Consider the following 18,293-nt stretch of genomic DNA (forward strand, 5'->3'; position numbering starts at 1 on the left):
AGTCAGTCAAATTTTTGTGGGCAGTTGTCAATGAGGTGAACGGCGAGCACTGTTCCTTCACCACTGACTGCAAAATTGAGGCCTATATTTCTCCTTACTTTTTTTTTGAAAAAAAATCCTTTGGTCCATGATTATAGTCCCTAGAACAATATGATGCCCCTTTTATGGGATTACTTCTAATTAGCACAGTGTAACATGCAATGTAGGATCACATATGATTCCTATGTTATTGCTGCTTTGAAAGCATGCCTGGATCAAATTCAGAACAAAACTGAAAGTATATGGGGGAATTAGACAGCTGACCAGTGTAGTTTTAAATCCTTGCTAGGCAGATGGCAAGAACAATGAGTATCACCACTAAATATAAAAGAGGAAAATGGAGCAGAGAAAATGCTGAAATAGTTACAACTAAGATTGAAGTAACTGTTGAAGAGTTGGAGATCAGGAAAAGGCTGTGATATAGCCTGTAACCTTCCAGAAGAATTGCTGCAATTTATTTCAAGTCCCAAATTGACAAATAAACATAATTGTATAATCCACCGTGTACAATGGTCTATATTATCGACTGACTCAGGAATGAACTGCAACTTAGAAAGGAGTCACTTATACTGCTCTGGATATTTTCCAGTATTCATCAAGTTTATGTACAAGTCGATTGACTGTTTAATACTAAATGAAAAGATAACCGCACTGTATTTCATTCTGAAATGTTGATTGTTAAGTTGAACGCCATAAATTGTTGCTTATGTTCACTTTTTTTCTACCCAACCATTTCTTTGTCAGTGGGTTTCCAGGTATTGAAAATCGATCTTGCATAATTCAGCAGTTAAGCTCTTGCTGCATTATGGCACCTACTGCGTTGTTAGAAAAAATATCATAAGTACAGAACTAAAAAAACATCTAGACTGATCTGTACACATGCTTCAGTTCCAGATGTTGAATCAACTGGTTCCACCATTTTCAGTATGTCATTATAGGGTGCTAGTTTACCAGGTAGGAGAAGGCCCTTAAAAGAGATTTATTACTTGCACTAAGGACACGTAGAGATCTGTGGTTTCAAAAAATAAACCCATGTGGAACTGGCTGTACAAGTACAGGTTTTTTGTTTGAATGGATTAACAGTTTTCTATATCATCTTTCTTGAGCACACTTAGAATTCTGGCTGCAAGGTGAAATGTGTTAACAGTTAACAATAGCTTACATTTATACAGCAGCCTTTTAATATAGGAATTTCTCAAGGTGCTTCACAGGAGTGTAACATTGATACCAAGCTAAAGGAGGAGTTATTTGGATGGATAATTAAAAGCTTGGTCAGAGAGGTAGATTTTAAGGAGGATCATAAAGGAGGAGAGACAAAGGAGTAATTCTAGAGCTTGGACCCTAAATAGCTGAAGACATGGCTGCCAAGGGGGCAAAGCGAATGGGAATCATTAAAGACCAGAGTTGGAAGAATGCAGAACTCTTGGAGGGTTTGAGGAGGTTGCAGAGATATAAACGAGTGAAGCCTTGGAGGATGAGAATTTAAAATTGCTAGACCTTGAGTAAATATACGCGAGTGTGCACAGGGATTATGGATAAGTGGAATTTGGTGTAGGTTAGGACATAGGTTTTATCTTTGCAAGTTCATAATGAGGCTTGAGCTCACAGCCTTCTGACTCAGCTGTGTGCGCTAGCAACTGAGCCAAGTTCACGGTAATGCTGAAAACTAATAAACTATCAGTGCCATCTAACTAGTACTCAATTTATGGGCTTAAAAATGATAAAATAGTATTTGTTAAAACTATTATGTATATCCAAACAAAAGGTAAGTGCTTCAAACACCTTGCTTATTGTTTGTTCCCCATGGGGCTAAACTGTGCCCTCATGGTTGGAACAAAAAAACCTCTCCAATGTCAGTGGAGCAGATCACTCCAATAGTGCCTAGAATAATAAAAGCAAAATACTGCGGATGCTGGAAATCTGGGAATTCGGGTTCCGAAGAAGGGTCACTGACCCGAAACGTTAACTCTGCTTCTCTTTCCACAGATGCTGCCAGACCTGCTGAGTGAATCCAGCATTTCTTGTTTTTGTGCCTAGAATAATGTTGGTTGTTCAGCATATATTGTGAATTAACAAGCTGTGAAATGGGCAGTATTTTGTGTTTAACAAAATAACACCACAGTTGTAATGTCGTTAAACATTTTAGATTGTGCTTAGTTTTTAATTGTACACAATAAGACACTGCAGGAACATTTTGGAAAAGTAATGATCAGAAGCTGAGAGCCCTGCTACTGGCCTGCATGGTACATAACTAGTAAATTAAATTAACATGCACAGTGGTACCAATGTGGAAAATGTTGTTCAATTAATAATACCTCACCATTAAAACATTAGGTGTTGCTACAAGGATTACTTCTAATTTCTGCAAAAAAGCTTGCAAATTGAGTGCTGCATATTTGCTGTGATGGTGATAATATGCTTTCTACAACATTAATTACCACATAGATGTGTAGTTTGCACTTTGCACAGCCTCTTTCAGAAGAATATGAAAGCTTACTTCTGCTGGGAGCAGTCATCAGTGACGCACAATATGACTTAATATCCTTTGTATTTATTACACTAATTGGATTTTCCCCAGTCAGTGGAAGTACCAAGTTGCAAATTTCATGGGTTTTAAAATTTCTACCCTTTTTTTCCCCTCACATTTAGTTTCAAGGAACCAAACATTACAAACGTATATTGAAATAGAAGAGTCTTTTGTTACAGTGCAGTATTAGTTTAACATGAAGATTGTATGCATTTTTGTACAGTCTACTCAAAGGACCAACCAAGCCATTTAGGGTTTGCTCCACGCAAGCCTCCTCCTACTCTACTTGCTTCACATCACCCAATCAACATATCATTCTTTTCTTCCTTATGTACTTATCTACTTCTGCATCTATGCTATTCGCCTCAACTACTCATTGTGGTAGTGAGTTTCACATTCTTACCATTCTCTTAAGTAAAAAAGTTTCTCCTTTATTCGTAACTAGAGTTATAGACCCTAATTTTGGACTTGCCCGCAAGTGGAAACCTCATCTCTGTCTACCCTATTGAACCCCTCAGTGATTTTAAAGACCTCTTTCACGTCACTGCTTGGATTTATCTATTCTAGAAAAATGAGTCCCAGCTGTTCAGTCTTTCCTGATAGTTGTACCTTCTCCGTTCTGGTATCATCCTTCATATCACTTTCTCCAGTGATTCTATATCCTTTTGTAATATGGAAACCAGAACTGTGTACAGTACACTGGGGCCCTGCTATAACACATCCCAAGGGGACCATGTCTCGAGACCGTGTAAAAGGTAAACCCAGATTAGATGACGAGGTCCTTTCAAAAGCACCAAGCCAGTAGCCAGAACAATGCAGAACTACAGATAAACTGATTAAAACGGCCTCAAACAGAAAAAAAACTGATCTGATTTCCGGTAAGACTTCCGGTAAGAAAATTAAGACAATCAATTCAAATAAATTAAATTTCATTTCATCTGGTGTCATGGTCCTGTAGTTTTTCTTTCCGGGAATATGCGGTTTGCCTTTAAATCTTGCAGAGGATCAGTATTGCTTTAAGAACCAGCAAGCCTCAGGAGTTATAGGAAGGTGCATTTTCGTTGCCTTAGAAACAGCCATTTGGAGACTGCCATTCAAAGGGTGCATTCTCGTTACCATAGATACAGCCACTGGGAGTGAGTATTAAGAAATACATTTGTTACAATTCAATTTTGAACTGGCTTTTTAGTTGAAGACCATTTGTTCTAACAGAACACAGACAGAGGACAGACAGCTGCTGTTAGCACCTGAAAAAAGAGCTCTCAACCATTTAAACTGAAGGAAGAGAAATTTAGTCTGTTTAATTATTATCTCTCAAAATTCTAAAAAAAAATCAAGCCAAAACAGAGATCTCTGGTAATTTAAACTGAAGGAAGGGAAGTTAGACTGTGACAATCTTTTACCCCTCAAAAACTCTAAAGTCAGATTGATTCTATCGAATGTGTTTGCAAGTTGTTAATTGTTGAAATTCGCTTGAGAAGGAAAGCATCACGTACTGCAGGAATTAGACTGTGGACTGTTCTACCGAGGAAGAACCTTTTCTCGGACGGCTGTGAGCATTTAAGCAACATTCTGTGAGGACTTCAAGCAACATTGTACTGTAAATTTGCAAGGACTCTAATTTGTTTCTATTTTAGATGTTGTTTATATCGTCATAGTGTTTAATGCTGGCGGGCAGCCATAAAGGCGGGGCTAAAGTGTGGCGAGTCGAAGAAACTTGGTAGTTGGCAGGAAAAAATACAGAGGCGCAAGGGGAGAACCAACTGTGTAACAGCCCCGACAAACACATTTCTCTGCAGCACCTGTGGAAGAGCCTGTCACTCTAGAATTGGCCTTTATAGCCACTCCAGGCGCTGCTTCACAAACCACTGACCACCTCCAGGCGCTTATCCATTGTCTCTCGAGATAAGGAGGCCAAAGAAGAAGGAGTGTTTAATAACTTAGTTCTTCTAATTAAATGAATTTGTTGATTTTAAAGATACCTGGTTTGGTTAGCCTCATTCAGGGGGGAATAGATGGTATAATTTGGCTGGGTCTTTAATTTGGAAAGTTTTAAATGATATGTTAGGCGATCTGTGGCACGACGGGATTGAATTAACAATGCGTTTCTCCCACTACAATCAGAATTGTATATTTTGATTGGGGGCTTTGACTGGAGCGGTCGGTCGTAATATCTGGTAACAAAAATGTGAAAATACATGTACAGTTGAACTATTTAAATGCACAGAGGGTCAGTTCTTATATGGATTACAGAAAAATATTTTTGAGAGTGCACAATTGACAATCATAGTTCATTCAGTAATTTTAACTGTTCACATTTACTCCTCAATCCTGCCTTTGCTAGATGTAGAATGTTCTGAAGTTGTGTCACACTTCAAGCAGTTGATTTTTCATTGGCTTCCCACTATCTTCTAGGTAGTGGATGATTGTATGGGATGATGGCAGTAGCTCAGTCTCCGCGTCCGTCATTATCATCATCTTCAGCTCGCTGAATGTTTTGAGGGTTTGGATCTGTTATTCTGGCCAATATTTCATCATTTGTCATTGTCTCATTGGTAGCTCCTTGGTCATCGATATTCAGCCATGCTTTTTTTAAAATTCATTCAGGGACATGGGCATTGCTGGCCAGGACAGCATTTATTGCCCATCCCTAATTGCCCTTGAGAAGGTGGTGGTGAGCTGCCTTCTTGAACCGCTGCAGTCCATGTGGGGGAGGTACACCTACAGTGCTGTTAGGAAGGGGAGTTCCAGGATATTGACCCAGTGACAGTGAAGGAACGGGATATAGTTCCAAGTCAGGATGGTGTGTGACTTGGAGGGAAACTTGCAGGTGGTGGTGTTCCCGTGCATTTGCTGCCCTTGTCCTTCTCGTTGGTAGAGGTTGAGGGTTTGGAAGGTGCTGTCTAAGGAGCCTTGGTGCGTTGCTGCAGTGCATCTTGCAGATGGTACTCACTGCTGCCACTGTGCGTCGGTGTTGGAGGGAGTGAATGTTTGTAGATGGGGTACCAATCAAGCGGGCTGCTTTGTTCTGGATTGTGTCAAGCTTCTTGAGTGTTGTTGGAGCTGCACACATCCAGGCAAGTGGAGAGTATTCCATCACACTCCTGACTTGTGCCTTGTAGATGGTGGACAGGCTTTAGGGAGTCAGGAGGTGAGTTACTCGCCTCAGGATTCCTAGCCTCTGACCTGCTCTTGGAGCCACGGTATTTATATGGCTACTCCAGTTCAGTTTCTTGTCCATGGTAGCACCTAGGATGTTGATAGTGGGGGATTCGGCGATGGTAATGCCGTTGAATGTCAAGGGGAGATGGTTAGATTCTCTCTTGTTGGAGATGGTCATTGCCTGGCACTTGTGTGGCACGAATGTTACTTGCCACTTATCAGCCCAAGCCTGGATATTGTCCAGGTCAGGCTGCATTTCTACACTGACTGCTTCAGTATCTGAGGAGTCACGAATGGTGCTGAACATTGTGCAATCATCAGCAAACATCCCCACTTCTGACCTTATGATTGAAGAAAGGTCATTGATGAAGCAGCTGAAAATGGTTGGGCCGAGGACACTACCGTGAGGAACACCTGCAGTGATGTCCTGGAGCTCAGATGATTGACCTCCAACAACCACAACCATCTTCCTTTGCACTAGGTATATGACTCCAACCAGCAGAGGGTTTTCCCCCGATTCCCATTGACCTCAGTTTTGCTGGGGCTCCTTGATGCCATACTCGGTCAAATTCTGCCTTGATGTCAAGGGCAGTCACTCTCACCTCACCTCTGGAGTTCAGCTCTTTTGTCCATGTTTGTAATGAGGTCAGGAGCTGAGTGGCCCTGGCGGAACCTAAACTGAGCGTCACTGAGCAGGTTATTGCTAAGCAAGTGCCGCTTGATGGCACTGGCAGTGACATCTTCCATCACTTTACTGATGATTGAGAGTAGACTGATGGGGCGGTAGTTGGCCGGATTGGACTTTTCCTGCTTCTTGTGTACAGGACATACCTGGGCAATTTTCCACATTGCAGGCTAGATGCCAGTGTTGTAGCTGTACTGGAACAGCTTGGCTAGGGGCAGGGCAAGTTCTGGAGCACAGGTCTTCAGTACTATTGCCGGAATATTGTCAGGGCCCATAGCTTTTGCAGTATCCAATGCCTTCAGTCATTTCTTGATACCACGCAGAGTGAATCGAATTGGTTGAAGTCTGGCATCTGTGATGCTGAGGATGTCAGGAGGGGGCCAAGATGGATCATCAACTCGGCACTTCTGGCTGAAGATTGTTGCAAATGCTGCAGCCTTATCTTTCGCACGGATGTGCTGGGCTCCCCCCATCATTGGGGATGGGGATATTTGTGGAGCCACCTCCTCCAGTTAGTTGTTTAATTGTCCACCACCATTCACAACTGGATGTGGCAGGACTGCAGAGCATAGATCTGATCTGTTGGTTATGGGATCACTTAGCTCTGTCTATTGCATGCTGCTTCCGCAGTTTGGCATGCAGATAGTCCTGTATTGTAGCTTCACCAGGTTGACACTTCATTTTGAGGTATGCCTGGTGCTGCTCCTGGCATGCCCTCCTGCACTCTTCTTTGAACCAGGGATGGTCTCCTGGCTTGATGGTAATGGTAGAGTGGGGGATATGACAGGCCATGAGGTTACAGATTGTGGTTGAGTACAATTCTGCTGCTGCTGATGGCCCACAGCGCCTCATGGATGCCCAGATTTGCATTGCTAGATCTGTTCGAAACCTATTCCATTTAGCATGGTGGTAGTGCCACACAACACGATGGAGGGTATCCTCAGTGTGAAGGTGGGACTTTGTCTCCACAAGGACTGTGCGGTGGTCACTCCTACCAATATTGACAGATGGATCTGTGGCAGACAGATCGGTGAGGACGAGGTCATGTATGTTTTCCCCTCTTGTTGGTTCCCTCACCACCTGCCGCATACTCAGTCTGGCAGATATATCCTTTAGGGCTCGGTCAGTAGTGGTGCTACCAAGCCATTCTTGGTGATGGACATTGAAGTCCCCCACCCAGAGTACATTCTGTGCCCTCGCCACCCTCCGTGCTTCCTCCAAGTGCTGTTCAACATGGAGGAGTGCTGACTCATCAGCTGAGGGAGAGTGGTAGGTGGTAATCAGCAGGAAGTTTCCTTGTCCATGTTTGACCTGATGCCATGAGACTTCATGGGGTCCAGAGTCGATGTTGAGGACTCCCAGGGCAACTCCCTCCCTACTGTATACCACTATGCCACTACCTCTGGTGGGTCTGTCCAGCCTGTGGGACAGGACATACCCGGGGATGGTGATGCAGAGTCTGGGACATTGTCTATAAGGTATGATTCCGTGAGTATGACTGCGTCAGGCTGTTGCTTGACTAATCTATGGGACAGCTCTCCCAACTTTGACACAAGCCCCCAGATGTTAGTAAGGAGAATTTTGCAGGGTCGACAGGGCTGGGTTTGCTCTTGTCGTTTCCGGCACCTAGGTCAATGCCGGTGGTCCGTCCGGTTTCATTCCTTTTTATCGACGTCATAATGGTTAGATACAACTGAGTGACTTGCTAGACCATTTAAGAGTCAACCACATTGCTATGGGTCTGGAGTCACATGTAGGCCAGACCAGGTAAGGACAGCAGATTTCCTTCCCTAAAGGACATTAGTGAGCCTGATGTGTTTTTACAACAATCGACAATGGTTTCGTGGCCATCATTCGACTAGCTTTTTAATTCCAGATTTACTAATTGAATTCAAATTCCACCTTCTGCTGTGGCGGGATTTGAACCCATGTCCCGAGAGCAATATCCTGGGTCTATGGGTTACTAGTCCAGTGACAATACCACTATGCCACCACCTCCCCTGCATTCATGGCATCGGTATCTCTTTCGGCACCAAGTACAGACCTAGTGTTGTTCAGAGTGATTCTTGCTTCCATATAATTTTTTTCAGTGAAGCCTTTGAAATCCTCCTTATTGTCACTGTTACTTTCTGTCTCCAATGCAGCACCCAGGGCATGTTTCCAGGACTTTTTGATGCAATCGATTATCACTTCTTACCAGGCATCGCCACATACGTAGATTCCCTCTTTCACATTGAGTTTCTTCAGGCTAGTTGTCAGGCCGTCTCTACTGTTCACCATTCTCTTGATCGATTCTCTTCTGTGGTTACGTTTGAAGGTTGATATGATGCCTCGGTCAAGGGGTCAAATTTTCTAGGTCATGTTTTTCAGCAGATAGACACATTTTATGTTCCCATCTCGTGTTATCATGTTCTCTGGGTGTGGGTATGCAGGGCAGTTGTCAAACAGCAAGATGGTCTTCTTTGGTAGTTCGTTCTGTCTGAAATGTTTTCTGACATTTGGTACAAATTCATGGTGGAACTAGTCTTTGAAAATTGATGAAGTAATCTAGGCTTTGGCACTATTTGAGTATTGGCATGGTATTGATTTTAGGTATAGCTGATGGAAGCAGCATGGTTTGGCAAATATTCTGATGGTAAGTGGAGTTAGTTTGTTTTAACTAGTTTTTTTGCAGCAAAGGAGGGCTGTCAACCTTGTCTTTATCTGTTTAAACCCAGGTATTTTGTTGGTGTCGGTTTTTTGTGGCGAGTGTCTTCTCTGGTAACAGTAATTCTAATAGTGAAGAAAATGTAGCATCATACTATGGCTGGCATTTTACTGAACTCCTAATGTCGGACTCCAAGGCCAGTGGGGGGCGGGGGTGCAGTGGTGCTGCAATATCGCTCCGGCATGGGCCCGCCACGGAGCCTGCCGCCGGGAGTGCAGGGCCTGATTTTCCTGGCGATGACGCAGCTCTGTGGTGGCCCCCCCCCACTGCTGGGTGATAGGATCTGGATTAACATACTTAAATTAATGAAATGAATACATTTAAATAAAATTAACAGCGATCACGCACACGCCTTCAGTTTCCAGGGAAAGCAGGCGCCACAGTGGTGGGGAAGGGAGGAACTTAAGATGGTGGGGGGAGTGGGCTCTAATGCAAATTACTAGTATTACTAGTGTAGGGGAGGGTGGGAAGGACATACCTCTGCACTTTGATCAGTCTTGATGGGGGAAGGGTAAGTGTTTTGTGGAGGGGGAGGGCAAATGTTTAATTTAATTGTTATGGGTGGGGGGCAAGGGACGATAGATTTATCGGCAGTACGTTTGGGGGGGAGGGGGTAGCTCTTTAAAAATGGCGCCATTGTTGGCGTTGGAGAGCCCGCCCCCTCCACGTGATTGGGAGAGCTGCCCAACCAGCTCATGATTCCCAAGAAATTCGCGTCGGCATGGTGGTGCGTGGGCCGTCATTTTTTGCCACCTGCCGCCGCTCCTGGCAGCGGGAGAAGAAAATCCAGCCCTATATGTAATAAATAGTATGGTGACTTGCATGTAATAACTTTCAGGAAATATCCTTTTTTGTACTATTATTGGGTTGTTGCCATAATTTGTTAAATATCACTTGTGTATACTAAATTATTTTCAGAATGCTGATCAGATTTGTAACTGAAAAGCTTATGTAGAAGTTACATTTTTATGCATTTAATTAGATATTGATTTGATGAGCATTTCAGTCATGTGACTAGACTAGACCAGAGATGTAGATCTGTACAAGTGATGATGACTTGTCCAATACAATCAGTTTTTCTCTGTGATGACCATAAAAGTGAGAGCAAGAATGCCTGTGCATCCTGATATTTGGCGTTTCTGCATTTATGTTGCATTTGGGACTTTGCTTTTTCTCCGCTGCCTATCACAAAGGATGATATATGTAGCAACTGTCAGGTCCCTGTAGTGATCACAACTGAGACTGTTGAGTGAGATATCCTAGTGACAACTAACTTTGTCAAAGGTGGAAAAAGATTGATGAGGAGCTGGGAGCCTTGCTACTGCACTTGAAGAAAGTGCATTCATTTGTGCCATTTTGCTTCAACTACTCTGTATAAGTTGCTCCCCTGTGTACTGCCTCTTAAAGTAGAGAAATTTATTGATTTCAAAATGTGAATATGATGGGTTCAGAAAATTATTCGATGTAGAAATTATTAGTCTGGTAAAATGTCTAAAATGGTAAGCACACAAACATTTTAAAAATATGAAATAAGATTCTCTTTTAGGTTTTACTTGTTTGTATCCTAAAGTGTAAAGAAAATCAGTGAATCAAGTTGGGGTGCAGTTCCACAAGGGCGTACATGCTAACAATCAGCATTTTTACAGGGACAGTCTACATTTGGGCCTAGCATCCACTTTCTCCTTCTTCAATCTTAATATGGAGCCGAATACCAGCTATTCTCATCCAAACTTCCAGGTTGCTTCTGACCAGCTGTAGTTTGAATTTTTATTCATATACTGCCAATTCACGTGGTTTCTATATTCATCAGGACCAGAATTATAATGGCTAATAGAATGCCACAACATGGAAACAGACTATTTGACCCACTTCATCTGCACGGTTTTCTCCATGAGCTTCCAAGTCTAATCTTACTGTCCTGTTTGCTTCATATACCCTTCATACTCATCTGTTGCATGCTTTTGAACACTACTTCAAAAGAACTTGAGGCTTCAGCAATGGTTTGTGACAACATTTTAAAGTTTACCCTTTAATTCTTTTTGCCATTTGTAAATTTGCACCCACGGTGCCCAGATTTGCACAGTAATCTAGTCATGGCCTAAACAAGGTTTTGTAAAAGTACTCCATTGTCTCCTTATGTTTTGTATTCTGTGACTCTAGATATAATACCAAAGATTCCATTTTCCTATTTTGTGGCTTTATTTACGTGGATTGGTACTTTTTTAATGATCGTTGTATCTGTGCACCAAGATCCCTTTGTATGTCCACTCTTTAAGATGTAGCACTTTTTCCTATTTTCAAAATGTGTTCATTCATACTATGATGAACTGCATCAGCTACCTGCCTACATCCATTTCAAGTAATATTAGGGAATAGTAATTTTTGCAGATGAATCTGTTATTTCACAAGATAATAGGGTTCAAAGACTTTCATGGGAAGTCTGCATCCAGTGATAACAATCATTACCAACAATTACACATACAATAATAAACAACTACTAATATTTACAGTACCATTTTATCAGATAATTCACTGCAGCGCAGACTTCGAGTTCAAGGGGATCGTCTGGCCCAAGCTTGTTGAGTTTTGAAGTATCTGTTCTAACACCCCTCTTTTTATATCTTTCATGTTTCAAAATATTATGTCATTCAGTTAGCTGGGCTTCTGATTTAACAAGAATAACAAGAATGCAGGGGAGGCAGCTGCGTAGTGGTAATGTTACTGGACTAGTAATCCAGAGCCCAGGCTAATGCTCTGGGGAATCCCACCATGGCAGATGGTGAAATTTGAATTCAATTAATAAATCTGGAATTAAAAAGCTAGTCTACTGATGACCATGAAACCATTGTCAATTGCTGTAAAAAAAAAAAAACCCATCTGGTTCACTAATGTCTTTTAGGGAAGGAAATCTGCTGTCTTTACCTGGTCTGGCCTACATGTGACTCCAGACTCACAGCAAAGTGGTTGACTCTTAACTACCCTCTGAAATGGTCTAGCAAGCCACTCAGTTCAAGGGCAATTAGGGATGGGCAACAAATGCTGGCCTAGCCGGCGACACCCACATCCTACAAACAAATAAAAAAAAATCTCCCCTAACTTGACTCAGCACTAATTTTCCAGATCTGTAGGAGGTGCTTTTTCAAGACTATAGCTAACGGACAGTTCTGTGGCCTCTCATTATTATTGTATAACTGGAATTCTTTTTACTAACTGAATATTGGCAACGAGAAGTCATTTAAAGGCTAATAATATAAAGAATTTACGTTTCCTTGTGGAAATTCAACAACAAAATCAACACAAATTGTTGTAGATGTTCTTTGGCAGACCTTGTAAGTTTTTCAAATGAATTTTTTATTTGTTAATATCTGCTAGACACCCAGATAAAGGTACACAACAACTATTTTTCTTAGAATTATCTAAAACATATTGGGCTTTTTTTAGATTTACAATGTTGATGTAGCACTGAAGTCTTCAACTGGCAAATACAGTTGCCATTTTGTGACCGTCTTAAATTTACTTTTAGTACATCATATGTGAATCAAGTATTCTCTCATTAACAACCAGCCTGTAGGACCTTATCAACTTGTACAAACACATTGCAGTATTTACATAATAAAGTGCTCATTCACGTCTGCTCTTAAAATAGTTAGGCAAAAAAAAAATCTTTTTTTTATTACAGGTAAATCCAGTGAATCTTACAGCATATCCTGCAAGAAAACCAAAACTACGGAGCAATATCAAGAAACTACCTGCATAGCTCTAAATCTATGTATTTGTGTACAACTGTATGCACTGTAAGTTACTATACAGTAGTTTTGTAACTCTACTATCTTCTTGAAAAATGCACTTTTAGTAAGATAAAATATTTGTTTCTGATTATAGGTGTAAATTAAAATGGAGAATGTATGTTTAATTCTTTATATAATTCTTAGTTTTAATAGTCTTTTTTAAGTCTGAAAAAGCAAGATGAAGTTCTCCCAATTTTTTTTGTACATATGAACATTAATATAAGTTTGGACTGAAACAATATGGGAGTTCGAATTTACCTTAAAAATTCAGAGATCTGTATTTTCTGAGTCAAACTTTTGCCCCCTTTTAAAATTAGAATCCTAGAACAACGAATTTTAAAATAAATTGGTGACTAATGTGGGACCCAAAGGTAGTAAGATTTCAGCATCCTCAGGGCAATATAAATAATTACTGCAGCTTGTAGCACTAATACTTGCTATTGACATTTTCCAGTAATTAAAAAGATTTTGCTGCAGCATTGATATTGTAGATATATTGCATTATATAAAGATTCAAAATTCTCAGACACTTTGTACAGAATATAAACTGATCTGAAGAAACTAGGCAAGTGTTTACAAACTAACTAATTGAGAGATTCCTGTTTGATTTTTTTTCCTCCTTTTTTGGATAGCATAGGAATTTGGGAACTTTGAAAGAATGTTCATTTAATGTTGATCAATGTCTTTCAGTTAAATTTCTGTAATAATTTGCTTTTATGAAGTTTTATGGCAAATGATAGTGGCCTTTACAAGCTAAATTACAAGGATTTCTAAATAATAGCACTATTTCAAAAATGTTTCAAAGTAACATCAGAAGGAACATTATGTTTGTACTAATACTGCTATTTTTTAATAGAATGCTAACACATATTTGGCTTTGACTCTTTTATAAATAAAAGCCACACTCTTCATTTTGCATCCTTCACATTTCATTGATGTCTTCAGTTCAGGTTACGAATGAGAGTTGTGTTTGAGTCTATTTGAATTTTTCTTTAACTCTTCTTCACTTTCTCTTAAATGAGCAATTTTCTAGCTTCAAGACAAGTTCCAATCCTCCTGCTTCTGGAAGTATGACATAGCCACATGTGAAATCTGTTTCACCTATGCACCAAGAGCTTGGAAAGACTGGTTGTTAAAAGTGAAAGTCACTCTATAATCGCTTGGCACAAGTTCAGAGGGATTCAAAATAAATTCAGCGATTCAGTACATTTTCCCATGTATCCTTATTCTACTGGTGCTGTGAGATCTTCGAATCAATAGTTTAGATCTAGCTGTAGAGCTTGTACTGACTTTCTCCTACCCTGTACAATAAGTAGACCTGTTAAGTGCCTCCCAGTACAGATTATTCTACTGCTTTACCTTTAACCTCAGTCTTGCCGATTAGGGTTCCAGTTCAAAGCTACCAAACGCTATTTTTCTCTATCGTTGGATAGTGGCGGCATCCAATTCTTGTGGCATTTAAACAATACGTCTAAAGTATCATCTAAACTTCTGCAGAGTTCAAAGGACTTGTTCCAGTTAAGCACAAAGTCCTGTGCTCAGGGTGGTGCTGTTGAATAGTCATGGCACCTATAATAGAACAGATCCCTCCAAATTGGGAGAAACTAAGTTTCTACTTCTAGCACTTTGTGTATAACAAGAAGTTTACTGCCTCATACCTGACCTGCATTTCAAGAAGAAATTCAGAAGATTTCCCAGTAGTTTAATGGACATTGTATTCAACCAACTGATTACCTGCATAATTACATTCTGTGCAACTGTAATGGAATGGGCTCAGCCCTAAGAAGAGGGGCTTTCTAGTACCTATTCATGTAGCTCATCTGTCACATTACATAAAGATTCTCTGATTCCTTGTCCCTAGAAAAAGTAATACTTGCTTTTGGACTCATTAGGTTGCCAGGATATGTGCCAATTGTTGTTCCATCATCACAGCCTCATTAAACATCTGTATTTGTGTTAGACATCTTTTCAAAAATTAGCTATTTGGAAACTGGACTTCCTAATCAAATGAGAGTGTAAACTGGACCCTTCGCAGGATCTGATACTCATTAGAAATTCATTTAAAAGACTATGTCCTAGGCTCAAGCTGAGATCATTTTCTAACTCTGAGAATGCTTATGCTGTCTATTTAACCCAGGAATCAAATACAAAATCATTCTGTACAGATAACCATGGCCAGTCATAATGCAAAACCTCTCATTGATTCTAGTCATCCCTTTTCGGTGAGTTTGGCATTGTTTTCTGCATTGCCAAATTGATCATAAAGGATCTATCCCAATTGAACATTCAGAGAGGCATTTGTTACAACTGCGGCGGGAGCAACATACTGTTAATTACCAAAATCGGAAAAACAGCCAAATCAACACTCTAGCATCCCCAGAATGAAACAGACCAAACCAGGTATCTTTAGACAACAAATTAACCATTTGTTTTAAAAAAAAAACTAAATCTTACACACTATTAAGATAAACCTATGTCTAAAGATCTTATAACTGCTTAATTAAATCTATCTCCCGCATTCACGCACTTACATTCAAAAAGAACAGTGGCCACTTTCAACGATAGAGTTTTTAAAATAAACTTGTCTCTTGAGAATAAAATAAATAAGTAAATTTTTGTGTTTTACATTCACGATGAATGAAGTCTTCTAAGGTGAAGATAATCAAAGTTCACTTGAAGTCTTTATCTGGATTTGATGAAAATACTCGGTTCTTGATGGTCAATTCAAACAGTTTGGCTGCAGTAGCATTAACAGTTCCTTCCACAATGAGCACAGCAATTTGTTGAAAATGAAAATCTTTTCGAATTACTCGGGCAATTAACTTAGCTTGTAGCTTTGTAGAATTTTTCTTGAGAGAGAGTAGAACAACTCCTTTCTCCAGATTGCCTCGTTGGAAAAGCTGTCAGAACAACTGCTTCAAACCAGTTTCTGCCAGTTACACACTGTCAAAAATGGACACATCATACCATGTGACCTCTCTCTCCTGCTGTTGCTCATGGTAACCAAAATGCTGCTGTGGTGCACTGTGTCTCCAGATTTCTAGAATCTTCTTTCCCTTAAAGGTACACCGCTTTTTTTTAATCCGAGGAGAAAAAATAATTCAAGTTCGTGACACATTCAGTACCAGGCATCCTTTCAACAGACTGGCTGTTGAGTAGCCTTGATTAACCTTTTTTGTGAGAACCAAGAATCCATCTCCCAGGCCATGTACCCACTTTTAGATGAAATGGAGCATGCTCTGATCCCATTGCTGTACGGAAACCATTCTGAGCTAGGTGGCAGGAGGAAGATACTGGCTTGGGATGACTCATCATCTGACTTTTCCTTCCTACTCAGAGTGATATGGAGAGATTAAACCTCTGCTCACCACATTCTACTGCACTGATGTGATGGAGCAATCTTTACTCTTGGCCTGTCTAGAAGACTTGTTTTGATCTTGGACTTCATCTAAGCTTCATGCATATATCACAAAGAGCAATCCTAATAGAATTGTTGTTTAGATTTCACTTATTTAGAATGCCTTCTCCTTTTATAGATGCACTGTTAGTATAGGTGTTAGGGTTGCCTGAAAGGTTCACGCTCCTCCTATTTAATAAGCTCAGTGGTAGGAAATGGATTCTATCCCATTGAAAAACAAAGCCTATCTTATGCAAGGTTGTGAATTTATCTTCATTCATGTGGACGATATCTTGAGTGTATCACAAAGATATCCAACTATCCAGAGTCCTGAATATTTGGTGTCCTGGCCAATATTTATCCCTCAACCATCATCACTAAAAACCAATTATGTGGGACAAATGTGGGAGCTTGCTGTGTGGCTTGTTTCCTACTTTACAACAATAACTACACTTCAAAAAGTACTTCATTGGTTGTAAAGCATTTTGAGATCCCCTGAGGTCATGCAAGGTGCTATACAAATGCAAGGCCGTCCATCTCCCTCCCAACATACCATCTTCATTGCTGTTCTTTTGGGAAATATAGTGTTGTGGAAGGGTCCAGACATAATGTGGATTCACAGATGCACAAATATATTCTTCTGATTCATAACCTGAGCTTATCCTAGTTGAAGATGAAGGTAGAACTTGAAAGAATTATGACATATCTTCGATTCATAGGTTTTCTGTGCCAGCTGATCATTAAAAATACTTTGAACCAGCATACTTTGTACCAGCATCATTCAAATCAGAGGGTTTATTTTCTCAATTTAAATGTTTGTAGCACAACAACTGAACATAATTATTATAGCTGTACGAATACAATTAATGAATGAAAATGTTAGCAGCAGATTAACATTACTTCAAATTCTGTTTAACCAATCTGATGTGTAACATTTACATGAATTTTAACACTGTCAATAGATTGTCATACCATTGATCTTGGTAAAGAATTTCTCTCACGGCATTAAAAGTGCATTTAGATTTTGTTTTGTGCAACCTACAAAGCATTGTTTCTGTAAATTGCTGTAAATAGCATATTTGGAGAAATGTACTAAACTGAACACTTCTGGTCAATAAATCATATTTATGAACGTTTGTTGCCTGGCTTTGGTGTACAGATACTATTGTGCTAAATTAATATCTTTTTTGTATCTACTAAAAATCAAGTGTGTCCTGATTTTTGCAGATGCTGCATCAACTGTTGAAAATACATTGAGGCATGAATGATTGTGACATAATCACTGCTAGCTTATAAAGTGATGATCTACAGTTGACTACTGGAAAATTACTATCATTGAAGTAATTAATTTTCAGTCATTATGGGCAACCATTCATTCTGTTGTAAAAACAAAATGCCGATGTGTAACAGGAAAGAAAAAAGATGGGTTATTTTTTTCAGTTGGACTGTTCAGTGTTTTTGCCTTTTCTTCACAATTCAAGGTTTTGAAGTTTTATATCTTAATATTTTTGGTGTGTAAATGAAATTTATATCGACAATAATTTGAAAGAAAATCTTTAAAGCTGAGCACTAGCTGCTAAAATATACTGAGGTAGAATTTCTGTTTACAAATGTGCTTGAAATTGTGTTAGTTTACAGTTCAAGTTTCTGCTAAAATTAATTTGCTTGGAAAATGTAGCTGGTCTGATTAGTAAGTTTGCGGACGACACAAAGGTTGGTGGAGTTGCGGATAGTGATGAGGATTGTCCGAGGATACAGCAGGATATAGATCTTTTGGAGACTTGGGCGGAGAAATGGCAGATGGAGTTTAATCCGGACAAATGTGAGGTAATGCATTTTCGAAGATCTAATGCAGGTGGGAAGTATACAGTAAATGGCAGAACCCTTAGGAGTATTGACAGGCAGAGAGAAATGGGCGTACAGGTCCACAGGTCACTGAAAGTGGCAACGCAGGTGGATAAGGTAGTCAAGAAGGCATACGGCATGCT

General features: G+C 40.1%; 1 protein-coding gene across 3 annotated transcripts in view; it reads left to right on the top strand.

Annotated features, from left to right (window-relative positions):
- Positions 1–18,293, top strand: part of LOC137369107 (membrane protein FAM174A-like) — a 259,893-nt gene that overhangs the window by 37,947 nt on the left and 203,653 nt on the right. The window contains exons 3-4 of one of the 3 annotated variants that reach the window (XR_010974873.1): positions 12,800–12,914; positions 13,942–17,437. The exons of 1 other annotated variant lie outside the window; for it this stretch is intronic. Coding sequence is in view for 1 of the 2 variants with exons in the window: in XM_068029762.1 (XP_067885863.1) it covers positions 12,800–12,803 (4 nt within the window). In the remaining variant the exon portion in view is untranslated. Of the gene's footprint in view, positions 1–12,799; positions 17,438–18,293 lie in introns of those variants that run through there. One more of the 3 variants, XM_068029762.1, reaches the window with a different exon arrangement.

The sequence above is a fragment of the Heterodontus francisci genome, chromosome 4 (genome assembly GCF_036365525.1).
Source record: "Heterodontus francisci isolate sHetFra1 chromosome 4, sHetFra1.hap1, whole genome shotgun sequence".
Classification (NCBI taxonomy): Eukaryota; Metazoa; Chordata; class Chondrichthyes; order Heterodontiformes; family Heterodontidae; genus Heterodontus; species Heterodontus francisci.